Source organism: Mus caroli, unplaced genomic scaffold (genome assembly GCF_978045245.1).
Source record: "Mus caroli unplaced genomic scaffold, Mus_caroli_1 scaffold_4, whole genome shotgun sequence".
Taxonomy (NCBI): Eukaryota; Metazoa; Chordata; class Mammalia; order Rodentia; family Muridae; genus Mus; species Mus caroli.
Window position 1 is genome coordinate 126,969,280 of NW_028227259.1, and position 25,674 is coordinate 126,994,953.

The window sequence follows — 25,674 nt, forward strand, 5'->3', positions numbered from 1 at the left end:
AGGAGCTGGGCAGTGGTGGTGCACGCCTTTAATCCCAGCACTCTGGAGGCAGAGGCAGGCAGATTTCTGAGTTCGAGGCCAGCCTGGTCTACAGAGTGAGTTCAAAAAAGAAAAAAAAAAAAAAAGCAAGCTAAGCAAGCCAGGGGAAGCAGGCCAGTAAGTAACATCCTTCCATGCTTCCATGGCCTCTGCATCAGCTCCTGCTTCCTGACCTGCTTGAGATCCAGTCCTGACTTTCTTTGGTGATGAACAACAATGTGGAAAGTGTAAGCTGAATAAACCCTTTCCTCCCCAACTTGCTTCTTGGTTGTGATGTTCTGTGCAAGGAATAGAAACCCTGACTAAGACAGAGAACGTGCTACGCCTGGTCTTCATAGAACGGGCTGGGTTCTCAAAAGTCACCAGTGGGCTGGGGAGATGGCTCGGTCAGCAAAGTACTCACAGGCATGAGATCTGAGATAGGTCCCTAGCACCCATTTGGAGGAAAAAAAAACAAAACCCAAAAACCAAAACCAGCTGAGCATGGTGTGCACGTGCCATCCCACTGATGGGGAGGGGGAGATGAACGGATCACGAGGCCTTGCTGATCAGCCAGCTTGTGAGCTCCAGGCCAATGAAAGACACTGGCCCAACCACCCCCAAACAGACTGTCTCTGCAATCTCCCCCAATCTACTAATAAAAAGGTTATTCTCATCATAAAAACAGAAGAAAATGTTAAAACAAGATAGAGAGCTCCTACGGAAAGACACTGAGGTTGTCATATGCAGGAGCCCATATATCCACGTTATGCCAATGTTCTACAGTTGTCTCTGAAGCAGGGAGAAGGTCTTCTACTGCCAAAAGATGGCCCTATCTGCAGCCCACATAGACCTGTGTCCCCACCCTCCTGCTTTACTCCAGCAGGGAAATGAGACACTTTCCGTTCCTACCCACAGGCTGAGATGCTAACTGTTTCAAAGGAGCAGCTTCTCCCCTCCCCCCACCCCCCACCCCCCACCCCCGCGATCCCCCTCCCCCGGGGTATGGCTTACAGTACTCTATGCCTTTGATCAGATCCTGGAAGTAGAAGCGGGCCTGGTCTTCGGACAGTGGCTTGAGGGTGGGCACTTCCATTACAGGCCTGAAAGGGCGACACATGTGTAAATAAGGGAAACCAGATGCAGCTAGCCCTGGCTCTCTCCCTCAGAGCCCAGCTCCCCTTGCTCAGCTTTCAAGTGCAGAAGCCTGGCATTGGGCCCAGGAGACAAACACTCACCCTTGGTTCACCAACTCAAACACTGTGGGGAAGAGAAGGAAGAAGCCGTCATAAGTCATACGGAGACACTGTGACTCTACCTCCCTCCTCCTCCTCACCTACCCCACCACCCAGGAGGACTGCAGAGACACACAGTCAGCTGCTCAGCGTTACCAAGTGCTACCAAGGAGGAAAAGGACATCTGCTGTCCCCGGGGCCCTACTTGGATTTTATTTCTTGTATTCAAAATAGCCAAGAAAAAGTTGTACCTGAAGTTGCAGGTCTGTAATTGCCGCTATTTAGGAAGCTAAGGCAGGAGGATTACAAATTCAAAGCCAGCTGGAGCTATACAGTGAGTTTAAGACTAGCCTGGCTAACTCAGTGAGCTCCTGTCTCAAAAACTAAAAGGAAGGCACGGGACATAGATCAGTGATGTAGTGCTGGTCTATATCAACTGGCATACATTAGGCTCCGGGTTTGAGCCTCAGGAATGGATCACACACATATACACAGAGACCCGGAGACACACACACACTCAGAGACACACAGACACCACACAGACACACAGACACCACATAGACACACATACACACTCAGAAACACACAGACACATGTATGTACTCACAGAGACACACAAAGGCACAGACACCACACACACTCACATACCACATACACACACACACACACACACACACAAGGAGCTTGGGCATAGGACTAAGACCTTGTACATCTGAGGCAAGCATACTATCATTAAGCTATATTTTCTTGTGTTTTTCTTTACATTTCTTTTTTTTAAAAAATTATTTATTTAGGGGCAGAAGAGATGGCTCAGTGGTTAAGAGCACCGTCTGCTCTTCCAGAGGTCCTGAGTTCAATTCCCAGCAACAACATGGTGGCTCACAACCACCTGTAATAGAATCCGATGTACTCACATATATAAAATAAAATGCCTCTTTAAAAAAACAAACAAAAAAATTATTTAAGTATATGAGTACACTCATGTTTTTCTTTAAATTGATCCATTTTTAATTTTTTCCCCTTCCTTTTTGAGACAGGGTCTCACTATGCAGCCCCTGGGGGCTGGGAATCATAAATACAGATTCTTGGCTTCTGCCTCCTGAGTGCTACAATTAAAGGCGTGTGCCACCATCCTTGATGTCCTCACCATTTATAAAGGAGTCTCTGATGACACACCTAAGCTTTTATGTGGGAATTGTATCCAGATGTCTGAGTGTCCCATCACACTCGAAACACCCCAAGCGGCTTCCCAAACTCCTGACCCCTCTCCCTACTTCTCCAGCACCAAGTTTTTTTATTTTTTAAGTCCTTAAAGCCTTAAGACTTTTCTACCCGATCCTCCCTCTGCCCAGATGCCTTTCCCCAGATTAACATGGCCAACTCTTTGACAATCAGCTGTTAGGCACTCATCTCCTATGTGAGGTGGTCTGTCCACTGTCCCTGACATCACCCTAATTAATTACCCTTAAAATATCTAAATTCTCACTTATTTAATTATCGACACTATTTCTCCTGTCTAGGATTGCAGCTGTAAAGGTCTTCTCTTTCTGACCATGCTATCCTCGGTGCCTAGAACAGCTCTGAGTATACAGTAGGTGCTCAATAAAGAGCTGCAAATGAACACATAAGAGATCTAGATGTTAAAAGTTCCAGCAAGAACTCCTTGCTATGCCCTGGTTTAAACCAGATGTGTGAGTTACAGTGGGGAATGGTTGGTCCGGGAAAGAGGAGCCCGTCTTTGGTGGCTCCAGGGCTACAGCTATCCGGAGAGGACACCTAGGCGTTGGCAGACACAGCTACTTCAGGGTGGATGGAGGAAAGCAATCTTACCCATATACAGATGGTCCTCATTAGGGTCATCCAGGACCTGATGGCACAGTCACCCAGGGACAGGAGCAAGGAGAGAAAGAACAAATATGAGCAAAAGGAAGTAAGAGTGTGTGCTTACAGTAGGGAGCACTCCCCACCCTCAGGAAGGAGCACTTCCCACTCACAGGGGGAGCATTTCCCACCCAGAGAAAGGAGCACTTCCCACTCACAGGGGGAGCACTTCCCACCCTCAGGAGGGAGCACTTCCCACCCACAGGGGGAACACTTCCCACCCTTTTTCCCAGTCAAGACAGAAATTCCCAGAGTATGACGGCCAAGTGCACCACCTATCCTCAACCCCAGGCCAGTCCTCAATGTTTGGAACACCCTGAAGAGAAGAACAGCAGGAGGAATAAATCCTTCCCGGAAACACCCCACATCTGGATGCCAATCCAGCCCATCTCCTAGGAGATATGCCCTGGGTTTCAGGGTAAAACGTAAAACCTACCTGAACTCAAGAAGTGAACCCATTCCTCCCAACCCTACCAGGACATGCCGCCATGCCTGCTCCTGCCTCTCTCCAATGGGCAGGTCTCAAGCTTGTCCACTTTGACTATCTTGGTGATGCCCAATACTGTCCCAGCACACAATAGGTACCCAAGAAACACTGATTTTTTTTTTATGATTTATTTATTACTATACATAAGCACACTGTAGCTGTCTTCAGACACACCAGAAGAGGGCGTCACATCTCATTACAGATGGCTGTGAGCCACCATGTAGTTGCTAGGATTTGAACTCAGGACCTTTGGAAGAGCAGTCAGTGCTCTTAACTGCTGAGCCATCTCGCCAACCCCAAAACACCTCAAAACACTGATATATTAACAGAATGGTGGTGTGGTCTTGCTGAGTTGAGTCAGATGCACGAGCTACTGGGGACAAAAGAGATCCCACTAGGACTCAGTACTACCTCAGACCATGCTCAGTACTACCTCAGACCATGCTACCCAGGGTTTCCGCTAAGATGGCCAACTCCAGCAATGGAGGCCTGAGATCAGGAAAAGGTAACTGCTTGCTGCTACTCCCTGTCTTCTGGAGAGAGGGACACAGGCAGGACCCCCAGCTAGACTAGGCCGTTTGTCTCTTCCACCTCACCCACCTTCCCCAGCCACCCCAGATACTCAGGACTGCAGGTATACGTAGGCATTCCATCTGGAACTTTGAGCCCTCCTGTGAGGACAAGTTAGACCCAGGACCCATATAGAGTTCCATGGCCACGGGTCTCCAGGCAAGGAATGGCAATATTGGGCCTCCCATCCCCCAAAGGGAAGGCTATGTTCTCCATATAGGCTCAGGACCCTCACACATGTGGCTCCTCCTTCTGCAATGTCCTCTGTTGTGTCTGCCAAACAGGAAATAGCTAAGGCCACCTCAAAGATTATGTTTGCCACAAAGTCTTCCCTGCCCCATTCGCACAGTCAACAGTCCTTCACCAGGTGACAACCTTGACCAGAGGTGCCCCAGATTGGATCTGAACCTCTGGTGGAATCCACAACTCACCCTCCGAAGGTCCATCAGATGAAAACTATTTTCACTTTTAGACTACAACAACACTGGCCTTTCTTACTCTCCTCCTCTACTGGGATCCACTGTCCAGAAGGCACAAGACAGTGGCACAGTAGACTGAAGGCCAAAGCAGAGAGCAAATCTATATGCCTTTTAGTAAGTCAACATTAGCAAAGAACAACAACAACAATAGCAACAGCTACAATGTATCCCTAGGCAGGAAAAAAAAGAGAGAGAGAGAGAGAGAGAGAGAGAGAGAGGCTGTATTTTTATACATTGTAGCTGTAAAGTGGTAAAGTATGCCCAGAGTCCATGTAAAGAACTTGGTAAGGGCTAGAGAGATGGCTCAGGGGTGAAGAGCATATACCTGAGCTAGGCAGTGGTGGTGCACGCCTCTAATCCCAGCACGCGGAGGCAGCACGCGGAGGCGGAGGCAGAGGCAAGTGGGTCTCTGTGAGTTGGAGGTCAACCTGGTTTACAGAGGGAGTTCCAGGACAGCCAGGGATACTCAAGGAAACCCCGCCTCCACAGTGGGGATGGGGGAGAGCACAAACTGGAGCTCAAATCACAGCTCACAACCACCTGTCCTAGGGGATCTGATGTCTCAGGCATCGGCATGTGTGCACCCCATCATACAGACATGATTAAAAGTTCAATAATAAATCTCTTTTAAAAAGTGGAGCATGGTGGCATAGGGCAGGCTTACAATCCCAGTGCTGAGGGGACAGACAGGTGGATCCCTGGGGGCTGCTGCCCAGACAGCCTTGCCTAGTTGGTGAGCTCTAGGTCAGTAAGAGACCCTGTCCCAAAAAAGGACAGCGCTTCCTGAGGAATGACACCCAAGACTGACTACTGTTCTCCGTAAGTGTGCGCGCACGTGCACCTATGCACACGCAAGGTTGCTTTTCATTAAAAAAAATATTACACTTAATCATGTATTATACAGTTACTGTTTTTCAATTAACAAAGAATTTAAAATTCTGTCCATGCCGGGCGTGGTGGCGCAGCGCCTTTAATCCCAGCACTCAGGAGGCAGAGGCAGGCAGATTTCTGAGTTCGAGGCCAGCCTGGTCTACAGAGTGAGTTCCAGGACAGGGCTATACAGAGAAGCCCTGTCTCGGAAAAAAAAAAAAAAAAAGCAAACAAACAAAATTCTGTCCATTTGTGGTTTTGATTGGGGGGTTGCTTGTTTGAGACAGGATTGCTGGGGAACCCAGGCTGACCCTGTGCTTTTGAATCTCTTCTCTTCATCTCGAGCATCGGGAAGACAGGTGTGTCTAGCACTGGTTTAGAGTTTAATGGGATGCACAGGAATAAATGTAACCAATGTGAGCCTCAGCGGAGTGAGCTCTGCCGCAGCAGCAGAGTGAGCTCTGTTGAGGTTAGAAACGATGCATTCCCTACATCCCTACAGGATCCTGTGTGGAAGGCCCAGTCCCCCAGCTGGCATACTGTTCGTTAGTTAGTCCAGGGTAGTGGCACAACTCCGTAAACTCAAAAGGCATGAGTCTTAGCGGCAACTTCCCCCTGACACATTCGCAGGCAGCAAGCACTGCCCCCACCCCCAACACCCCCACCCCACCCCCCTACCAGGCTTCTGCTTAGCCTCAGACCAGCTGAACACCATCTGCAAACAGCCTTGGGCCGGGATCAATCTTTCTTTGTGTTAAGTTGTTCTTCTAAGTATTTGTTACAATGACTAAAAGCTAACCCGAACTTCCCGAATGTTTAAAAGCACATCAAGTCATCTTGAGACAGGAAAACAAAACAAAACAAAACCAAAAAAAAAAAAAAAAAAAAAAAAAAAAAAAAAAAAAAACACAAAAAAAACCATGAGAATTGCTATAGCTGAAGCAAAGGTTGGCTAAATATAGTGTGGACTGAACCCAGCTCCTCCAGTGTTTATAAACGGAGGCTCACTGGAGCACAGTCATGCTTCCATACTGATTTGTTTGTTTGTTTTTGAGGCAAGCTCCTGCTCTGTAGCCCCGGCTGGCCTGGAATCCATTATATCTACTAGGCCGGCCTCAGATTCACAGAGCTCCGACTCCTTCTGCCTTGTGAGTGCTGGGATTAAATGTGTGTACAACTGTACCCCGCACTATTGTTTGGGGGGTTTTAAGTTGTTGTTATTGGTATCTTGTGTGCTTATATGCTCCACGCCTTTATGTGGGTTCTAAGGATCAAACTCAGCTCATTGGGCTTTTATTATCAGGAGCCAAGTGCCTTTGCCCACTGAGTTATCTCACAGGACTTCACTTATTTGTATGTGTAGCTACTTCTGTGCTCCAACTATCTGCATGTCTAGTAGAAAAACAACCAACTTCAAAGAGAAAGAAGTAGCCGGGCGGTGGTGGCGCATGCCTTTAATCCCAGCACTCGGGAGGCAGAGGCAGACAGATTTCTGAGTTCGAGGCCAGTCTGGTCTACAGAGTGAGTTCCAGGACAGCCAGGGCTACACAGAGAAACCCTGTCTCGAAAAACCAATAAAGAGAGAGAGAGAGGAGGAGGAGAAGTAGGTAAAGGGCAAGCCTCGGAGCTCTCAGCCTCAACTTTTGCATCTGTAAAATGGGGGCGAAAGGCAGTCTTGAGGAAGCAATAGTATGTAAGGCAGCAAATTCCTCAGCCTAGAGACAGCTGTCTACTGTAACTTGACTCAAGGAATCCTAGCAATGAGGGTCTCTTACCAAAGAGATGGCTAGACCATCAGCCCTGCCTCCCCTCCCTCCTCACCTCCACCAGCTTCACCACGTTGGGATGGTCCAGCTTTTTGAGGATAGCAATCTCCTGGTACACCTGCTCAATGGGGCCCCTGGGTTGGATGCAGCCCCCTGGGGCTGGGCGAGCTCCTCGTGGTGGGGGGCGACCTGCAGGAAGCACAAGGAATTAGGGCAGAGACCTTCTACCGCCCGCCGAGGGCATCTGCTAATGGGACAACGGAAGGGCAAAGGACTTCCGGGAGCCTCACACAGCCTTCTCTTGACAATTCCCCTGCTGCTGGAAGTCAGGGAGGTGGGATTCCCCAGGTCTCCTGTTCATACTGTAAATCCCCTTTTCCTGTCACATGCCCAACCCAAAGTGACAGCAGCTCTCTGAGGATACTGGTCTAGTTCAGCTCCCTCAACATCCCAGGGAAGTGGTTGCAGTGTAGCTCAGCAGGTAGAGCGCTTGCCCAGCAGGCAGGACGTCCTGGGATGGATCCCAGCACTGCATAAAACAGGGTGTGATGCACCCCTAAACTCTTGGTACTTGGAAGGTAGAGAGAGGAAGATCAGAAGTTCAAGGCCATCCTTGACTACAAAGTAAGTAGAAGGCCAGTCTGAGGTACATGAGATGCTGTCTAAAAAGGAAAAGAAAAACTACAAACGGGATGGGCTGGTGAGATGGCTCAGTGGGTAAGAGCATCCGACTGCTCTTCCAAAGGTCCAGAGTTCAAATCCCAGCAACCACATGGTGGCTAACAACCATCCGTAACGAGATCTGGTGCCCTCTTCTGGAGTGTCTGAAGACAGCTACAGTGTACTTACATATAGTAAATAAATCTTTAAAAAAAAAAAAAAAACTACAAACGGCAAACCAAACCAAACCAACCAACCAAACAAACAAAAACAAAGGAAACCTGGTGTGAATCAATCACTTCCCTCTGGGGCTTAGGTTCCCCACTGGATAAAATAGACACAAACATTATTATCCCTCTCCTCCATGCACAGAAATGGTACAGGTGACCAAAAAGCCAAGGAGAGGTAACAAAAAGACGTCAATGAGAGAAAAAAAACGAGCCGGCTGTGCCAGGATGGAGCGTTCATTACTCCGTCGAAATGTTGTGAGAACTTGAAGACCAACTGTTAAAACCGTGACATCACACATCCCGTGCGAAGATGTCAGTATTGGCAGGACAGAATGCAGCTGTGGCCAAGCCTGGGCAAGGAACATGGGCAGCTACAGCTGCTGAAAAGGGTGTGCAAGTAAGGGGCTGACGTAAGCCTCGGCTCGGGAAGTGACCGTGGGAGACAGGAGGAGCACACCTGCCACCTGTCAGGAGGATCCAAAGGTCTGAGGCTTGCCCGGATTGGATGGCCTCAAAAACAAAAGTGAGGACCAGCTGTGTGGTGGCTGGGATTACAGGTGGCTGTCACACCAACCTGCAGCCCTGCTTTATGTGTTCCAGCAACAGTGAGGCTCCCTGGCTGTGAGCTCAGGGACTCCAAACTCCACCTTCACACTTACAGGCCAGCACTTTACCCACTGAGCTATCTCCCTGGCCCCGCCCCATTACTATCTTACTTTTGAGGCAAGTGTTGCCATCCACTGAGCTATCTTCCCAGCCGTTACTATCTTATTTTTTTTTAAGATTTATTTATTATTATATCTAAGTACACTGTAGCTGTCTTCAGATGCACCAGAAGAGGGAGTCAGATCTCATTACGGGTGGTTGTGAGCCACCATGTGGCTGCTGGGATTTGAACTCAGGACCTTCAGAGCAGTCGGTGCTCTTAACCACTGTGCTCTTAACCACTGAGCCATCTCTCCAGCCCCCGTTACTATCTTACTTTTGAGGCAACTGTTGCCATCCTGGAGATTACTATGTAGGCCAAGTTGGCCTTGAACTCACAGGCACGCACCCCCTGCTTCTGCCTGCCAAGTGTACCACCATGCCAGGCCCAATATTTAAATATTTTTTTTTAAAAAATTCAACATTTTAAATGTGTTTTAGTGGCTCATTTCTTTATTCTTTCACTTCATGTGTGTGGTTTTATGCAAGAGGGTGGTCTTAGGTGGCGAGCCTTGTATTTCTGACATTCCTCCCTCCACACTTGAGTGCTAGGATTACAGGCTTGGGTTCCACGCACGCTGATCATCTTGGTGGTTTTTAGGTACCATCACCACCAGGTGACTACAGAACACTTTGTTGCTCTTTCCAAAATTCTGATTCTTCCTCCCGCTAATCTACTTATATAAATGGCATTATACAGTGAGTGACTTTTTGTGTCTGGCCTCTTTCACTTAGCATGCTTCCACTCGAGTAATAACAAGAAGTATGGCTGCATATTAATCCACCATATGCATACACATTTTACTTACTCATGGGGCCACTAGAGTTGTTCCTGCACGACAGATATTGTGAATAGTGCTTCTAGCCACACGCACAGATAAGCTTTGTGTGTTTTTCATTCTCTTGGATACTAGAGAAAAGTTGCTGGGTCCTAAGTGGTGACAATTAATATTGGTAACGAGAAAGAATCTACAATCACCTGAGAGATGGCATCTGGAGGATTCCCACTGTTGCACTAATTGAGGTGGGAAGACTTGCCCACTGTGGGTGGCACCATTCCCTAGCTGGGAATCCTGGAGTACAGAAGCAGAGAAGGGTGCTAAACACAAGCACTCATTCCTCTCTACTTCCTGACGGTGGAGACAATGTAAACAGCTCCTCTCCGAACTCTCAAATAGGAGCCAAAGTCACAGATTTCATCCTTCAGTTGGTTTTGTCCGTCTTTGATCCGGACCCCAGGAAAAGAGACAAAGACACTGCTAACTCCACATTCAGCTTTTTGATTCTTTCTTTATTCTGGCATGGGACGGTCAGAGGTTAACTTGTAGGAGTGGGTTATGTCCTACCCCCCCGCCCCCCCCCCCAGCCTAGGGGTCAAACTCAGGTCGTGAGTCTTGGCACAAGTGCCTTTACTGCTGAGCCATCTCTCCAGCCCTCAAACTCAGCTTTTAAGTAAAAAACAAATTAGGACCCACAGCAGGAAGCTGAACACTGCTCTCAGGAGAAGCCCTGTGTGGATACGGTGCCTTCCCAGAGTCCCTCTGCTGGACATCACACACCCCTGGCTCAGTCCCCACACCTTAGAACAAAGGTGCACAAAACTCACGTGGGAAGCCAGCCTGTCGGATCAGCTTCTTTTTGGACAGCACTTTCATTGCCTGCAGAAGAACAGCAGACCCCCCACCCCAACCCCCAGTCCGGTTAAAGGTGGAAGGCAGGGGGAAGCAGGTTCCCTCCTCTCCAAGCCCCTCACTGAGCTCCCAAGCCCTTAGCACCTCAGGACAAGGTAGTGAGAGCCTTGTGTCGCCAGCAGGAGCACACTGCCACTGGCCTATGTGAAGACGAGACTCCTGGAGTTGTGCCAGTGCCAACCCTGGAGTACTCCCGAGGTTCCCTGTCAGCAGAACCAGCTGGGAACCTCTGAGCTCAGGACTCGTGCCACTGGGTCAGTCAGCGAGCCAGAGCTGGAGCAACGGGCCAAGGAAGGGTATGATGGCTGCCTGCCCAAAGTCACGCTGTTAGTACATGAGAAAGGTTCGAACCTACACTGCACTGACTCAAGAGCCTCAGCTATAAGGGCACTATGGCCACCTATTGCCTTGTTCGGGGAATGTGGAAGAGGCAGGAAGGGCAGCTCGGAGCAAGGGTATGAAAGACACTAGGCGTGGTGGCGCACGCCTTTAATCCCAGCACTCGGGAGGCAGAGGCAGGCAGATTTCTGAGTTCGAGGTCAGCCTGGTCTACAAAGTGAGTTCCAGGACAGCCAGGGCTATAAAGAGAAACCCTGTCTCGAAACCACCCCCCCCCCCCAAAAAAAGAAAGATGCTAGGCCATCTGTAAAATGGGGTGTGGCTTCCTCCAAAACTATCTAAGAGTAGGATGGGAGAACAAATACCCAAACCTTGATTGGAGCTGAGTGCTGGGAACTGAGTGCTGGGAACAGAGTGCTGGGAGCTGAGTGCTAGAGCTGAATGCTAGGAGCTGAGTGCTAGAGCTGAGTGCTGGGAGCTGAGTGTTGAGAAAGAGGCTTTTCTTTAGATGGGATGGGGATACTCACGTAGTAAGTATTGTCATTTTCATTGTAGGCCAGCTTGACAACACCATAGGAGCCCTGGATAAAGAGACACATGTGATGTACTAGCAAAAGCCATGCTCTGGGAGATGAGGACTCTGACAGGCTACAGACTGTATGTAGCTCACTGGGCAAATGTACTCTGAGACTGCATCCTGTTAAGACTTCCCATGTTTATAATCTAAATTAGCTGCTAACATTTAAATGGGAAGAACTAACATAAAAACCCAGGTTTAAAAAAACCTGGAAAATCTCCCAAACGTAGACTTTATTTCCGTACAAAAAGCAGTTTATCGGGGCTGGTGAGATGGCTCAGTGGGTAAGAGCACCCGACTGCTCTTCCGAAGGTCCAGAGTTCAAATCCCAGCAACCACATGGTGGCTCACAACCACCCGAAATGAGATCTGACACCTTCTTCTGGTGGGTCTGAAGACAGCTACAGTGTACTTACATATAATAAATAAATAAATCTTAAAAAAAAAAAAGCAGTTTATCACAGACCTCCTCACTCCACCCTATAAAAGTAACTTTTATACACCTGATGTAAATATTGACCACTTCCTCCGTCTGCTAACTTAGGCCTAGGCCTGGAAGCTTCTGGCCTCTGTACAATCTTCTCTAGGCCTAGAATGTTTTCAGCCACACCACAACTAGAAAAACATTTTTTTCCCCCAGGAAATAACACAATCTCTGGGTTCTTATGTTCAAATATCCTGCAATAACACTCAGGTCCCATACCTATGGCTTCACTCATGGGATCTCGCTCCAGTTAGCTTCAGTCCTCACCACTCCTTTACAGTCTTATGCTTAGCATACTTAGGCCAGGGTGCTACTAACTCATCTTCTGTCAGTGTCTGAGATTTTAGCCCCTGCAATGATACTAACAAAAACAGGTGGGGGGAGGGGAGCCCCATTAATGTGATGGGGACAATCTCCATGGTAACGTAGGAATTCTCCGCAAGTTTTCTGAACTGCAGAAACCCGTCTAATTTTAACATTATAAATTAAAAAAAAAAAAAAAAGGCATGGTGCTACACACTTTCAGTCCCGGCTCTTGGAAGGCAGAGGCAGGTGGATCTCTGTGAGTCTGAGGCCATCCTGGTCTACAGAGTGAGTCCTAGACTAGCCAGGACTACATAGTGAGACCCTATCTCAAAGGTAATTGTTTTGAAAGAAGGGTGGGTGAGATGGCTCATTAGGTAAAACACTGGCCACACGAGCATAAAGATAGGAGTTCCAATCCCTAGCACCAACATAGAAAGCTATGTGTGGTAGTGCCCACCTGTAATCTCAGTGCTGGGTGGGGGTGGGCAACAACAACTAGCTAGGGCTTGCTGGCCAGTTAGTCTTGCAGAATCTCTGAGCTTCAGGTTCAGTGGGAGACCATATCTCCAAGAATAAGGTAGAGAGGCACTGAGAAAAGACATCTGTCATAAACCTTTACCTCACTCACCCACCCACGACTATTACTGACAAAACCCTTTCATCACCCTACCAGCCTTGCCTCTAAGGTCCCTCTCATCCCAGCCCTAATGTCCAGGGTGTCAGGGACATCCCTGGTCAAGGTACAAAGGTGGCCGAGCTCCTGGGACATTTACCTTTCCAATTTCATCCTTCAGGGTGTACTGATTCAGCTGCACGCAGTCCTGGAAAACAAGGAGGAGCACAAATGAGACGAATCTCGCCAAAATCATAACGACTGCAAAATCGAGGAGCAGCCCAACTTTCCCTGCCCTCCCCAGCCTCCACCCCCACAAAAAAAGAGTACATATTGGGAATGGGAGATGACTCGGGTGATGAACTGTCTGCCACACAAGCAAGAGGACCTGGTACGATCCTGGGACCCTACACAAAAAGGCAGGTAGAGGGACATACACCTGCCATCCCAGCAGTGGAAAAGCAGAGATTAGAGAATCCCTGGGCACACTGGCCAGCCGGTCTAATCAACAGACTCTAGGTCCAGCAAGAAACTGTTTTATAAAAGCAAGATGGCTCTCATCTGTAACCTCATGACAGGCTGATCTCTGGTCTCCACACACATTCATACACATGTAGACCTGTGCACATATGAACACACATACATAACACCAACATACAAAGAGAGTAGATAATATTTTTATTATTATGGAGGGTGGGCACTAGAGCTCACACTCTGAGTCTTGTGTGTGCTAGAGAGACACATTACTACTAAAGCTGCAACCTCGCTCCACTCTGGGTCACACAGCTGAAGTGCTGTGCTGGAGAAAGAGAGACAGGAGGTGAGGCTGGGAGATCAGGAGTTCAAAATCATCCTCAGCTACAAGGTGAGCTTGAAGTCAGTGTAGGCTCCATGAGACCATCTCAAAAAAAGTGCCTGAGCTGAAGCAGACAATTACAACACACACACACACACACTCACACAAAAACAACACATTGGCAGAGACCATGCAGGAGCAGCTGCAGTGGGCAAGTGAGCTTCCTGGAGATGGCCTGCGTTTTGCTCAGCTGTGATGGGTGTACCTTGGAGAGGCACAGCCCCAGGGGCTTTGCCCCAGGACTTTTTGCCACTGCTGTGCCTTCTCTTCTCATGTTTGTCACAGCTACAGTCCTCATATATCTGGCCTGGTGTGATGATCATGGGGAGAGCTCACTGCCCATAGCCTGGTGTGATTACTTCCTGGGTGAGAGCCTGCTCTCTTGGGCAAATTTCCTACAGATCAACATGACAATGAACTTTCATAAAAATAACAGTTTTAGATGAATTAATGGCGTTATGGAATTCTTGATTTGATTTAAACACTTTAGGAAGTTAGGGTAGTTGATAGAAAGTTTAAGGAGACAGTTTAGATCAGACAGGAAGATATAATACAGTTAGAATCAAGAGCCAGGCAGTGGTGTCGCACACCTTTGATCCCAGCACTTGGGAGGCAGAGGCAGGCGGATTTCTGAGTCCGAGGCCAGCCTGGTCTAGAGTGAGTTCCAGGACAGCCAGAGCTATACAGAGAAACCCTGTCTCGAAAAACCAAAATAAATAAATAAATAAATAAGTTTAAACACAAGTAGCCTTGCATGGTGGATAATACTTAGCACAAAAGTTGTGGGTTACTGATAAAATCTCAGTGCTACCCCCTTTTATTAGTTACAGGTCAGAGATGTCCCAGAGACCCCCAAGACAACATAGGTCATTACCACTGCTCTTGGGTTCCCATAAGTAGATGGTAAAACTACTACTGAAAACACAATACATACTTTAGCTAAAGACACAGAGAAACCAAGGTACAACTTCCTCCCTGCTGGCTCATTTTCCCAGTGCCTGAAGGGGCCAGGGAGGCCACGGGGGAGGGAAGTCATCACGGTATGACCCAGCAGCCAACCCCGCATGCAATAACCCTGATCCACTGTGCCAGCCAATATGATACGGTACAGAGGTTACGAAGGAAGCCCGGGCTTTCTGATTGGTTCTGAGGCCTGCTCCACCCGAGGGGATTCAAGCTTGGCACTGTGAGGCTGACTGATAGCTCTCAGCTGTGAAGGTCACAGGTCCCACAAGGAAACCTACTGCTGTTGTTTTGCTAAATGGCACGTTATCAGACCGCCTTCTAATATCTATGTTTACTCACAGAGTTTAGAGCTGCCCTCAAACTTGACCAGAGAAGTGTCTCTCTGCAGCTGGTAATACAGAGACTCAGAGCTGGTCCCAAGGGCTGAGAATAAGTGACCGGTGAGTATTTGGCTCAGAGAATATCTCAAAGGGAGACAGAAGTCAACAGCAGAGGTAGAGGGCAGGGAGGAAGGCGGTGAAAGGCAAGAATATGACATGACCACTGACTACATTCACAAGCTCACTGCAACTACGGTCACCTGCACAAGATTAGTTAATATCTCCAAAAGCAGTTATCTCCCTGAGAGAGAGAGAGAGAGAGAGAGAGAGAGAGAGAGAGAGAGAGAGAGAGAGAGAGAAAGAGAGAAAGAGGGAGGGAGGGAGGGGGTCTTGATTAGCGTGCATGGAAAGTGTGGGAGGGGAGAGGATATGATTAAGATACAGTATTGACATGTATGGGAATTGCCAAAGAATAAATAAAAGATACCCTTTAAGAAAAGCCTGAGCCGGGCGTAGTGGTGCACGCCTTTAATCCCAGAACTCGGGAGGCAGAGGCAGGCGGATTTCTGAGTTTGAGGCCAGCCTGGTCTACGAAGTGAGTGCCAGGACAGCCAGGACTATACAGAGAAACCCTGTCTCAAAAAACCAAAAAAAAAAGAAAAGAAAAGCCTGATACTCAGGCTGGAAAGATGGCCCAGAGGTTAAGAGCACTGACTGCTGAGTTTTAATTCCCAGCAACCATATGGTGGCTCACAATCATCTGTAATGGGATCCGATGCCCTCTTCTGGTGTGTCTGAAGAGAGCAATGGTGTACTCATATACATAAAATAAATAAATCTTTTTTTTTTTTTTAAAGAAAAGTGTGATACTCGGTGGAGGGTGAGCTTGAACTGTAGGTCCACCTGCCTCATCTCCTGGGACTAAAGAAGTACATCGCCATGAGGTGATAGGGGTTGAACTCGGGGCTCTGGATATGCTAACCAGGCACTCTACCAACTCAGCCACAGCTCGAGAACAACAGCAGATTCTTTTGTTTGTTTGTTTGCTTGTTTTTTGGTTTTTCGAGACAGGGTTTCTCTGTATAGCCCTGGCTGTCCTGGAACTCACTCTGTAGACCAGACTGGCCTCGGACTCAGAAATCCGCCTGCCTCTGCCTCCCAAGTGCTGGGATTAAAGGTGTGCGCCACCACTGCCCAGCTCCACCAGCAGATTCTTAACATTTGCATCCCATGGGACCCAGCGTCCTGTTTTCAGGGTGACCCAAGAGAAACAAAATTGTTTCAGTAGAAAAAGGAACCAAGGGCTGGTGAGATGGCTCAGTGGGTAAGAGCACCCGACTGCTCTTCCGAAGGTCCAAATCCCAGCAACCACATGGTGGCTCACAACCATCCGCAATGAGATCTGGCGCCATCTTCTGGAGTGTCTGAAGACAGCTACAGTGTACTTGCATATAATAAATAAATAAATCTTTTTAAAAAAAGAAAAAGGAACCAAGAACAGCAAGGCACGTTGGCACGTGCTGTCATCCTAGCCCTGAGGAGGTGGAGGCAGAGGCTGGTGAGTGTAATGACATCTTGTCTCAAAAAAAAACCATTTTAAATAGTAAGTGAAGTACATCAACCACTAGTACACATGTCCCTCGGTGTCCCTCGGTGGCTGCAGGGGCGGGGTGGGCTGCAGAACCCCGCAGACACCAAGCATGCAGAGCCCCAGTTGCTCAGAGAGGAAGGCACAGCGCTGTCCCAGTATAGTCCCTTTATACAGCCCCTCTCACATACATTTCTGCACTAGGAAATTGAGGCAGCCCTTCTGGCCTAGAGCTCACTGTATCAACCAAGCTGGCTTTGAACCTGCAATGATCCTCTTGCCTCTGCCTCCTGAATCCTGGGATGACATCATACCCGGTCCTCTTCCCTCAGATCTTAACTCTTTTATTTTATCTGTGCTTGTGTTTGTCTGTGTCACATGTCCCTTATGGGTCAGAAAATAGCATCATCGGATCCTCCGGAGTTGAAGTTAAAGGGGGGTGTAAGCCTCCGTGCGGGTGCTAGAGACAATACTCGGGTCCTCTGCAAGAGCAGCCATGCCTCTTCCGCTGAGCCGCTCCCCTGCCACACACACACACTTTAAATCATTTCCAAGCCATTTATATACTTAATACAATGTCACTATTATGTAAGTCACTCTACCCTACTACTTAAATTATCATTTAATGACGAGAAAAAAAAAATAGCCCGCACAGGCTCATAGTCACACTTTTTTTTTTCCTTCTGAATATTTTCCAGATTGGCTGAATCTGTAGCTATCAGGGCCAGGAGTGTATCCAACAGCACAGATAAATCCCAAAATCATTACGCTGGAGAGGAAACTGAACTAAAAAGAGCACTCGAACAGGCAATGAACCTGCTCACATAAAATCCTAGAACTTGCAAAGTAATCTAAAATGTTATTTTATTTTTTAAAGCAGTTTGGAATGCCAGGAGTGGCTGCACACACCTGTTATCTCGGCAGCGGTGGCGGCGTTCAAGAGTCTGAGGAAAGAGGGTCACGCAAAGTTCAAAGCCAGCCAGGGCTGCAGAGCGAGATCCTATCACTCGCAAAGAAAGGAGACAAACTCTGTTCAGTGGCTATTGGGAAAGGCGCATGAAGGATGCCGTCAGCCTGGAGGAGATACCCTCGGTCTGACTGTGGAAAGTTTTCCCAGAAGCAAAGAGGAAGAACTAATGTTTGTACAGTGAGCACTTGAAGGGACGTCGTCGTTGGCTTTGCTACTTCTGAGACTTCCACTCAGTCTGCAGCCTCTAACTGTCTGTCAGCTCATCCTCCCCCTCTACCCGAACCACCACCACCACAGCTCACTCCACAGCGCACGAACGAACCTGCAAACCGGTGATGGAGACGTGGTGTGACTCCACTGTGGGCCGCCGGGGCATCCGGGGAGAGGATTGTGGGGAGCTGGCTGGTGAATAGGACAGGGATGGGCAGATGCAGCGTCCATTCATGTCCAGGCTGTTGCTGCTGGATGCCGGCCCGCCCTGGGACGGCTCCTGCAGGGACATCTTGCGACCAGAAAGCGGGGACCGGGACTCAGGGTCCGAGGCTTCGAGGGGGAGTTCCTGGCCATCGGCCTCCGGAGGCTGGTCTCTGGCCAGGCTGAGGTCCACACCCCGGCCTGGCTCACACTCGGTGACCACGATGAAGGATTCCATGCCCAAGTGGATACTTAAGGATGAGAGTCCCCGCAGTGCCTCACAGGGCTTCTGGCCTTCCCGGCTGCCACCCCCACTTCCCAGCTCATCCTGGGGGGCCACCCGGTCGCTAGTGGGCTGGCTAGAGACACATGATGACATGGTGTGTGTACCAACTTCATCAGCCAGGCCGGGGCGCTCCCATCAGCAGCAGAGCTGCCTGCAGAAAGAAAGACAGAGGTCAGCCAGACGGGGGATAGGGAGAGGAGTCTTTCCACTAGGCCAGGCTGGTGCCTGATCTGAGCACACATTTAACATCCTTAAGAACAGCTTACAGCCCAGTGTAGTGGGAACAGGAGTTCAAGGTCTACCTGGTCTGCACAGCAAGAGCTGTCTTTGAAAAAAATAAAAAATGAATACTGCAAACAAACCACGACTGTGATGTAATCTCCCAGCCTATGCAAGAATGTAGTCTTTGGAAGCTGGAGAGATGGCTCAGTGGTTAAGGACACTTGCTCCTCTGCCAGAGACCTGAGTTTGATTCCCCAAACTGTACCTACATGGTGGTTCACAACCATCAGTAGTAACTCCAATTCCAGGGGAAACTGATGCTCTCTTCTGACCTTCAAGGACACCAGGCACAGGCAGTGCACAGACACATATACAGGCAAAAATATTCACTCACATAGATCTTTTAAGTTTAGCGGCACGTGGTGGCGCATGCCTTTAATCCCAGCTCTTGGGAGGCAGAGGCAGGCGAATTTCTGAGTTCGAGGCCAGCCTGGTCTACAGAGATCTTTAAGTTTAAAACAGGGGGGGTGGGGCAATGTACTCTTTGCATTTCTTCTCACACGTCTTGACAAGGAATCAATCTCATTCAATTCCTATACCAAGCAAGAATAAGGAACCCCAAGAGACAGGAGTGGCAACTACCTGCACTGCCTAACAGGGATGTGAGTCTACCACTTCAAGGTTCCCCAACCCCCACTTTGCTCCCCCCCCACCCCAAGCAAGACTCTATGGGAGCTTAGCAGTAGGAGCTCCCCCAACAGAGAGCTAGTTTAGCACATACAAAGCCCTGAGTTCAGCAGGCAGTGGGGGTGCACACCTTTAATCCACCCAGGAGGCAGAGGCAAGCAGATCTCTGTGAGTTTGTGCCCAGCCTGGTCTACAGAGACTAGCCAGGGGTACAGAGAGAAATCATGTCTCTAAACAAACCAAACAAACAAACAAACCAACCAAACAAACAAACAAACAAAAAGTCCCAGGTTCAATCCCTAGCACCGTATATAATGGCATGGTGGTGCAGTCTGGAATCCAAGCACTCAGAAGAGGTGAAAACAGGATCAGAAATTCACAGTCATTTACTGAGCTACAGAGTGGATTTGAGGTCAGCTAGGATACATAAGACACAGTCTTCAAGGGAAAAAGGGAGCCAGGCATAGTGGCACATGCCTTTAATGGCAGAGGCAGAGGCAGGCAGATCTCTGAGTTTGAAACCAGACAGGTCTACACAACAAGTTCCAGGATAGCCAGGACCACACACACATGACCACAAACACACACACACACACACACACACATTACACATATACATATAAGAGAGGGAGAGAGGAGAGGAAAGAGAGAGAGAGAATATTAAATGAGGTCTCTTGATTTTGTATGTTTGATATACATAGGGATATGTCTGAGTTCACATGTATGTACAAGTATGTTTAGAGGTCAGAGGTCAACTTCAGTTTCCTTCATCGGGAACCTCCCCACCTTGGTTTCTTGGTGGTGGTAGTAGTTTTATGTTTATGTATGTGGGTGTTTTGCCGTATATGTGAATGCATGTGCACCACATGTCCCATGGGTGCCCATAGAGAGCAGAAGGTGGCACTGGAATCACAGGAACAGGAATCATGTATGGTTTTAAAGGTGCCATGTGAATGCAGGGAACTGAACCCAGCTCCTCTTAACCAATGAGCATCTCTCCAGTCTCCTAACTTGTTACTGGAAACAGTGTTTCTCACTAGGACCTGAGGGTCTCCAGTCAGGCCAGGCTGGCTGGCAAGCAAGCCCCCAAAGACCAACCTTTCTCTGTGTTCTCAGCTCAGGGCTCATAAGGACACACTGCCCTGTGAGTGGCTGGGGATCAAACTCGGTTTGCTGACTACTGCACCATCTCTAAAGCACCCTCTGGACTTTTTTCTTTAATTAGTAAAAGTATCTGGTGCTGAAGGGTTGGCTCAGCAGTTAAGAACACTGGCTACACTTCCAAAGGACCCAGGTTCAATTCCCAGCACCCACATGGCAGCTCACAACTGTTCACAACTCCAGTTCCAGGGGATCTGACACCCTCACCTAGGCGTGCATGCATGCAGGCAAAACACCACAGCACATAGAACTGCCTATAACTCCAGCTTCAGGGATTTGATGCCACTGGCTGCCACAGGCACATGACTAACACACACACACACATACACACACACACACACACTTCTTTTGTTGTTGTTGTTTGGTTTTTGGTTTTTTGTTTTTTGTTTTTCGAGACAGGGTTTCTCTGTATAGCCCTGGCTGTCCTGGAACTCACTTTGTAGACCAGGCTGGCCTCAAACTCAGAAATCCTCCTGCCTCTGCCTCCCAAGTGCTGGGATTAAAGGCATGTGCCACCATGCCCGGCTACTTACACACACTTCTTTAATCTACCTGTATCCTCCAAGCCTCAATGCAATGACTCCTCCCACAGACGAGTAAACTGTAAGTCATGGATGTGCTATCTGCCCCCTGAGTTGTGGTGGGGTAAGTGGGGTGCAGGCTCCAGGCCAGCCCAGGCCATAGACTTGAGACTCTGTCTCAAAACAAATAGGCCGAGAAGATCTCAGCTCAGTGGTAAAGAATGCCTGCCCTACCTACAGGCATGAGAACCTGAGTTCAAATCCACAGCACCACCTAAGGAACCAAGATGGCTGCCCGAAGGTGGTTCCTCAAAAAGTTAGAGGAGTTCCATGTGGTTCGTTCCTGAGAGTACACCCAAACAGCTCTCATCCTTGGAGCTAAGGAGGAAGTCGGCAGATGAATAGATAATCATAAAAGGGCCAGAAGCATTGACAACCGCTACAACACAGATGAAAACATCATGCCAAGAGGCCCTGTATTGCATAATTCCACGGAAATGAAATTTCCATACTAGGCAAATCCAGGGAGACAGGCAGATTAGCGGTTACCTAGGACTACGGAGGAGCGTTCCGGGGACAATTCAGAGACTGCATAATGGGTACAGGGCTTCATCCTGGCAAGGATATCTTGGCACTAGTCAGAGGTGGTGATTTCACAGCCCAGGGCATGTACTGAATGCGATCCTAACAGGGTTAACCTGCCAGGCGTGGTAGCACACCCCTTTATTCCCAGCACACTCCAGAGATGGAGCTAGGAGGACTTCTGGGAGTTCCAGGCAAGTCAGAGTTACAGAGTGAGACCCTGTCTCACATTTAAAGGAAAAGGAGGGTTAATTAGAGGGCTAGGGGTGCAGCTTGCAGCTAAGCTACTAACTAGGATTTGAGGAGACTTTGGTTCTGCCCCAGTACTGTGTCCCCCCAAAAAATTAATTTTAGGTCATGTAAACTATTTTGTTTGTTTTTCTAGACCGGGTTTCTCTGTGTAGCCCTGGCTGTCCTGGAACTCACTCTGTAGACCAGGCTGGCCTCGAAGTCAGAGATCCACCTGCCTCTCTGTCTTCTGAGTGCTGGGATCAAAGGTGTGCGCCACCAGGTCCAGCCTCGTGTGAACTTTTATATCAATTTGAGAGAGGAAAAGGGGGGTAGGGGTGGGGCTGGCACACATCTCCAGGCTGTCAATTCCCACCATCCCTGGGACAGACTATTAACCTTTCGCTCCTGTTTGACAAATTTTGGTGGACAAATGTCAGGAGCACTACTACTGAGCGAAGTCCGTGCAGATGCAATGTGAGGGCAGCTGTGTGCTCGTCACGGAGGTCTCTCTAGGTGCTGGGAAGACAGTGGGTGCTGGCTGCGATGTCACTGAGGAAAAAAGGCCTCCTGGGTCACACGGGTGAGGGTGGAGGACCATGAGAGGAAGTGGCATGAAGTCAGAGCTCCCAGGAGGATGTGACTGGCCCTCTCGATTGCCCTTTCAGAAACATCTACTATGTCAACAGTGGGCTATGATTCTTCCAGTCAGAGACCCCTGGCATTCTCAGCTCAGACCTGCGCCCACAGATGAACACCATTCATGATTTAAAAAAAAAAAGTGTTGGGTTTTTCTTGGTTGGTTGATTTGGTTTGATTTAACTTGTTTATTTGTTTTGTTTTTTAATTTTTGGTTTTTCGAGACAGGGCTTCTCTGTATAGCCCTGACTGTCTTGGAACTCACTCTGTAGACCAGGCTGTCCTCAAACTTAGAAATCCGCCTGCCTCTGCCCCACCCCCACAAGTGCTGGGATTAAAGGCGTGCACCACCACTGCTCGGCTGAAATTTATTTTCAAGAAAGAAAAAAATGCAATGAGAGCCGGGGAGATGGTTTAGTGGGTAGGGCCCTTGCTGCACAAGTGTGAGGGCCTGAGTTCAAATCCCAGCACCCACACTAAAAGCTGGGTTCTAAACCCAGCGCTATGAGGGAAGAGACAGGAGGCTTGCAGACTGCCAACCAAGCTCTACGGTTGGTGGATAAGCCTGTCCCAAGGGAATAAGGTAGAGAGTGACAGAGAGGCCATCCCTTGTCACACGCACCCAGTACATTGCATATACCACATGCCAACGAACCACAACAAACACAACCATGTGACAGGATGCTCAGCCTGGTTTGCAGAAAGAGAAGGACACGCTCAAACAGCAAGCAGCCTCTGCACTTCCTCGGGAAGCTGGCCATGGAAGTCCCACGTGGCCAGTCATTCCTCTCATTGGTACGCATTCAAAAACTGAAGGCAGGGCTTCAGACCCCTGCACAGCAACGGTCATGGCGTCACTAGTCATGGCATCCTGCTAAAGGGTGGACGGAACCCTATGTCTACAAAGGATGAGGGGACGTGTTGGATCACATAAGAGTCAAAGCAGGAAGACAAGTCTGACACGCCCACTGACCCACAAGCAGTGGGCGGCACCCATGATGGTCGAATTCAATTGGGCGCGGGGGCTGGGGGTGGAGCCAGCAGACACAGTGTGTACAGCCCTGGGCTCCACCCCCAGCCCTGCTCATCCTGCGCTGCTGGTGCTTGCTGGAACACAGACAGAGCAGCAGCAGCAGTTCAAGGTCACCTTTAGCTACTCAGTGAGTGAGTCTGAGGTAGTCAGGACTAAGTGAGAACCTGAATCCAAAACAGGAAGTAAAGAAAGCAGCACAGCAGTGAGTCGCAAAAGAATGAGGAAGTCCTCACTAAAGGGAGGAGGCAGTGGACAAGCTTGACGCCAGGGAATTAATTGTACATGTAAAAATGGTGAAATATAGCTCATTTTCACATCGAGTATGTTACGTATATAATTTTTATTTATGTGCGTGTCTGTGTCCATGCCACAGGAAGAGAGTAAGCAAGAAGAGAGTAAGCAAGCTGCCATGAAAAGAAGCGAGATGCCACACCTCAGCACAGAGGAAGACATCACCAGCCACGCTCCTGCCTCAGCTTTCCCATCAGTGGATCTTTCTGCCCGAGTTCCGCACTCTCTGCAGCCTGGCTGTGATCCCCATCTTCCAAAAGAGAAAAGCAGGGCGCTGGAGGCCACATCCTGGGCTTATCCTTTGCCCAGCTTGCCTTAAAATTCTCTCTGCCTCAGTTTCCTCATCTTTAAAATGGGCGCATTCTGGGTAGTCAGTCACAGGGAACAGATGAGCTGCTCACTCAATACATGACTGAAGTGTTAAGAAGCTCATCTTTCAATACAATGTCTATGAACAGGGGCTGTGTTCTAGAATGCTCCGGAGTGACTACTGTCCCAGTGAGTCCACCTGAAATTAAATGGATTCCACAACCCCAGGGCAGGCGACCTCTCCTTCCTCTCTGAGCCACTTGGGGCTACAAGTGTTCCTGAAAAGAAAACCAGACTTGGCAGTGCCTGCAAAAGTCAATGGAGATTTTTTTTTTTCTTTTCTTGCCAACAGAAAAACAATTGCTTATCGATCTCTACTGCAGGCCAAGGACACCGAGCCGTCCGCCCCCAACAAAGCTGCTTTTAATCAAGTCTCCTTGGCCAGCCAGTGTCTGGCCTGGGCCTCCCTCGCCACTGCTTCTGACGCAGGCTTGGCCTTCAAGGTCTGAGGAGGAGGAGGGGAGTGCTCAGACCCAGGCCGTGAAGGAAAGGCAGGCCCACCCAGGTCTAGGGAAGAGAGGCACAAAGACCAGGAGGGCGTGGACGGATCCTGTCCCATCCCTACAATCTCAGCCAGGACTCTGAATTGTTTAGGGACCAGAGACCCCGCAAGAATCTAATGAAGCTACCAATACTTTCCCTAGCAAGAAAAATAAACTTAAAAGACAAGAGTTTGGCATCAAAGACTGTACTGAGACTGCTTGGAGTCTCAGGCACCAGGCATGGAGAAACTCTGCACGGTTGTGTAATCCCCCCGGGACGAGCCCGCTGCAAGGAAGGGCAGGGATCGGAACACAGGACTGAAGAGGACATTCCTACAAGCTGCTGGGGTTTGACAAAATGCCAGCAGCCCTGCCTGGGCCTGGCAGTTAGTTCCCCATGAATCACAAACACTGCCCCACCCGGAAGCCCCTCTCCTCCCTCCCCCCCCTCTCCTTCCTCCCCCCTCCCTCCCTCACCTCCAGGGCACCCAACCGAGTCACCAGACCCTTCCTGGAGCAGATGGAGCCAGTCCCCAGCCAGGATGAGAGGAATGTTCCTTCCTCTGCCAGGAAGCCAAAGTGGCACAGGCCTCCAGGAAACGCTTGGCCATCTCCATTTCCTGGGGGCCATTTCCAACCAGCAACTGCTGCCTGCCAAATGCTATGCTGAGTTGAGCTAAGTTGAGCTGAGCCACTAAGGGAGCTGTAGTATAACAAGTTAGTACGTGGGCCTCCAAATCAGAGACACACCTTCCTCAGGGTTCATCAGGGTCCTCAGAGCCCCTCCTCCCTGGCACTCCAAGACAAAAAAAGAGGGGGAGGGGGCGTGCAAATCAGCTCCACAGATCCTGCCAAGGCCAGGAACGATACCACCCTGGAGTCGGGTAAACAGCCACATCCTCTCTCACCTGGGGAAACTGAGGCCCAAGGCCCTAGAGGAAGCTCATTTCACTCATTTGTTCTTTTAACCAGCCGTTAGGTAGGAAGATCAATCCATCAATCAACTGGGCTTATCAAGCCTGCAAGAGGCCCTGGGTCGCCAGCATGGTGTAAATCAGGCACAGGGGTGCTCACCTATAATACTACAGAGGTACAGGCATAGGAGACGTTGTTTAAGGTCTCAAGGTTCAGCCTCAGCTACACAGCAA

The 25,674-nt window shown here is 49.1% G+C and overlaps 1 protein-coding gene across 5 annotated transcripts in view; it reads right to left on the reverse strand.

The window, feature by feature from the left end:
• Camkk2 (calcium/calmodulin dependent protein kinase kinase 2) overlaps positions 1 to 25,674 on the reverse strand; it is a 50,564-nt gene that overhangs the window by 17,241 nt on the left and 7,649 nt on the right. For all 5 annotated transcript variants that reach the window (XM_085837135.1, XM_085837134.1, XM_029477260.2 and 2 more), the window contains 8 exons: positions 17,934 to 18,462; positions 13,072 to 13,119; positions 11,459 to 11,512; positions 10,508 to 10,559; positions 7,362 to 7,495; positions 3,084 to 3,120; positions 1,257 to 1,278; positions 1,033 to 1,121 (listed from right to left, as the gene is read on the reverse strand). In XM_085837135.1, the coding sequence (XP_085693261.1) occupies positions 1,033 to 1,121; positions 1,257 to 1,278; positions 3,084 to 3,120; positions 7,362 to 7,495; positions 10,508 to 10,559; positions 11,459 to 11,512; positions 13,072 to 13,119; positions 17,934 to 18,404 (907 nt within the window). In that variant the 5' untranslated portion in view covers positions 18,405 to 18,462. The remainder of the gene's footprint in view (positions 1 to 1,032; positions 1,122 to 1,256; positions 1,279 to 3,083; positions 3,121 to 7,361; positions 7,496 to 10,507; positions 10,560 to 11,458; positions 11,513 to 13,071; positions 13,120 to 17,933; positions 18,463 to 25,674) is intronic.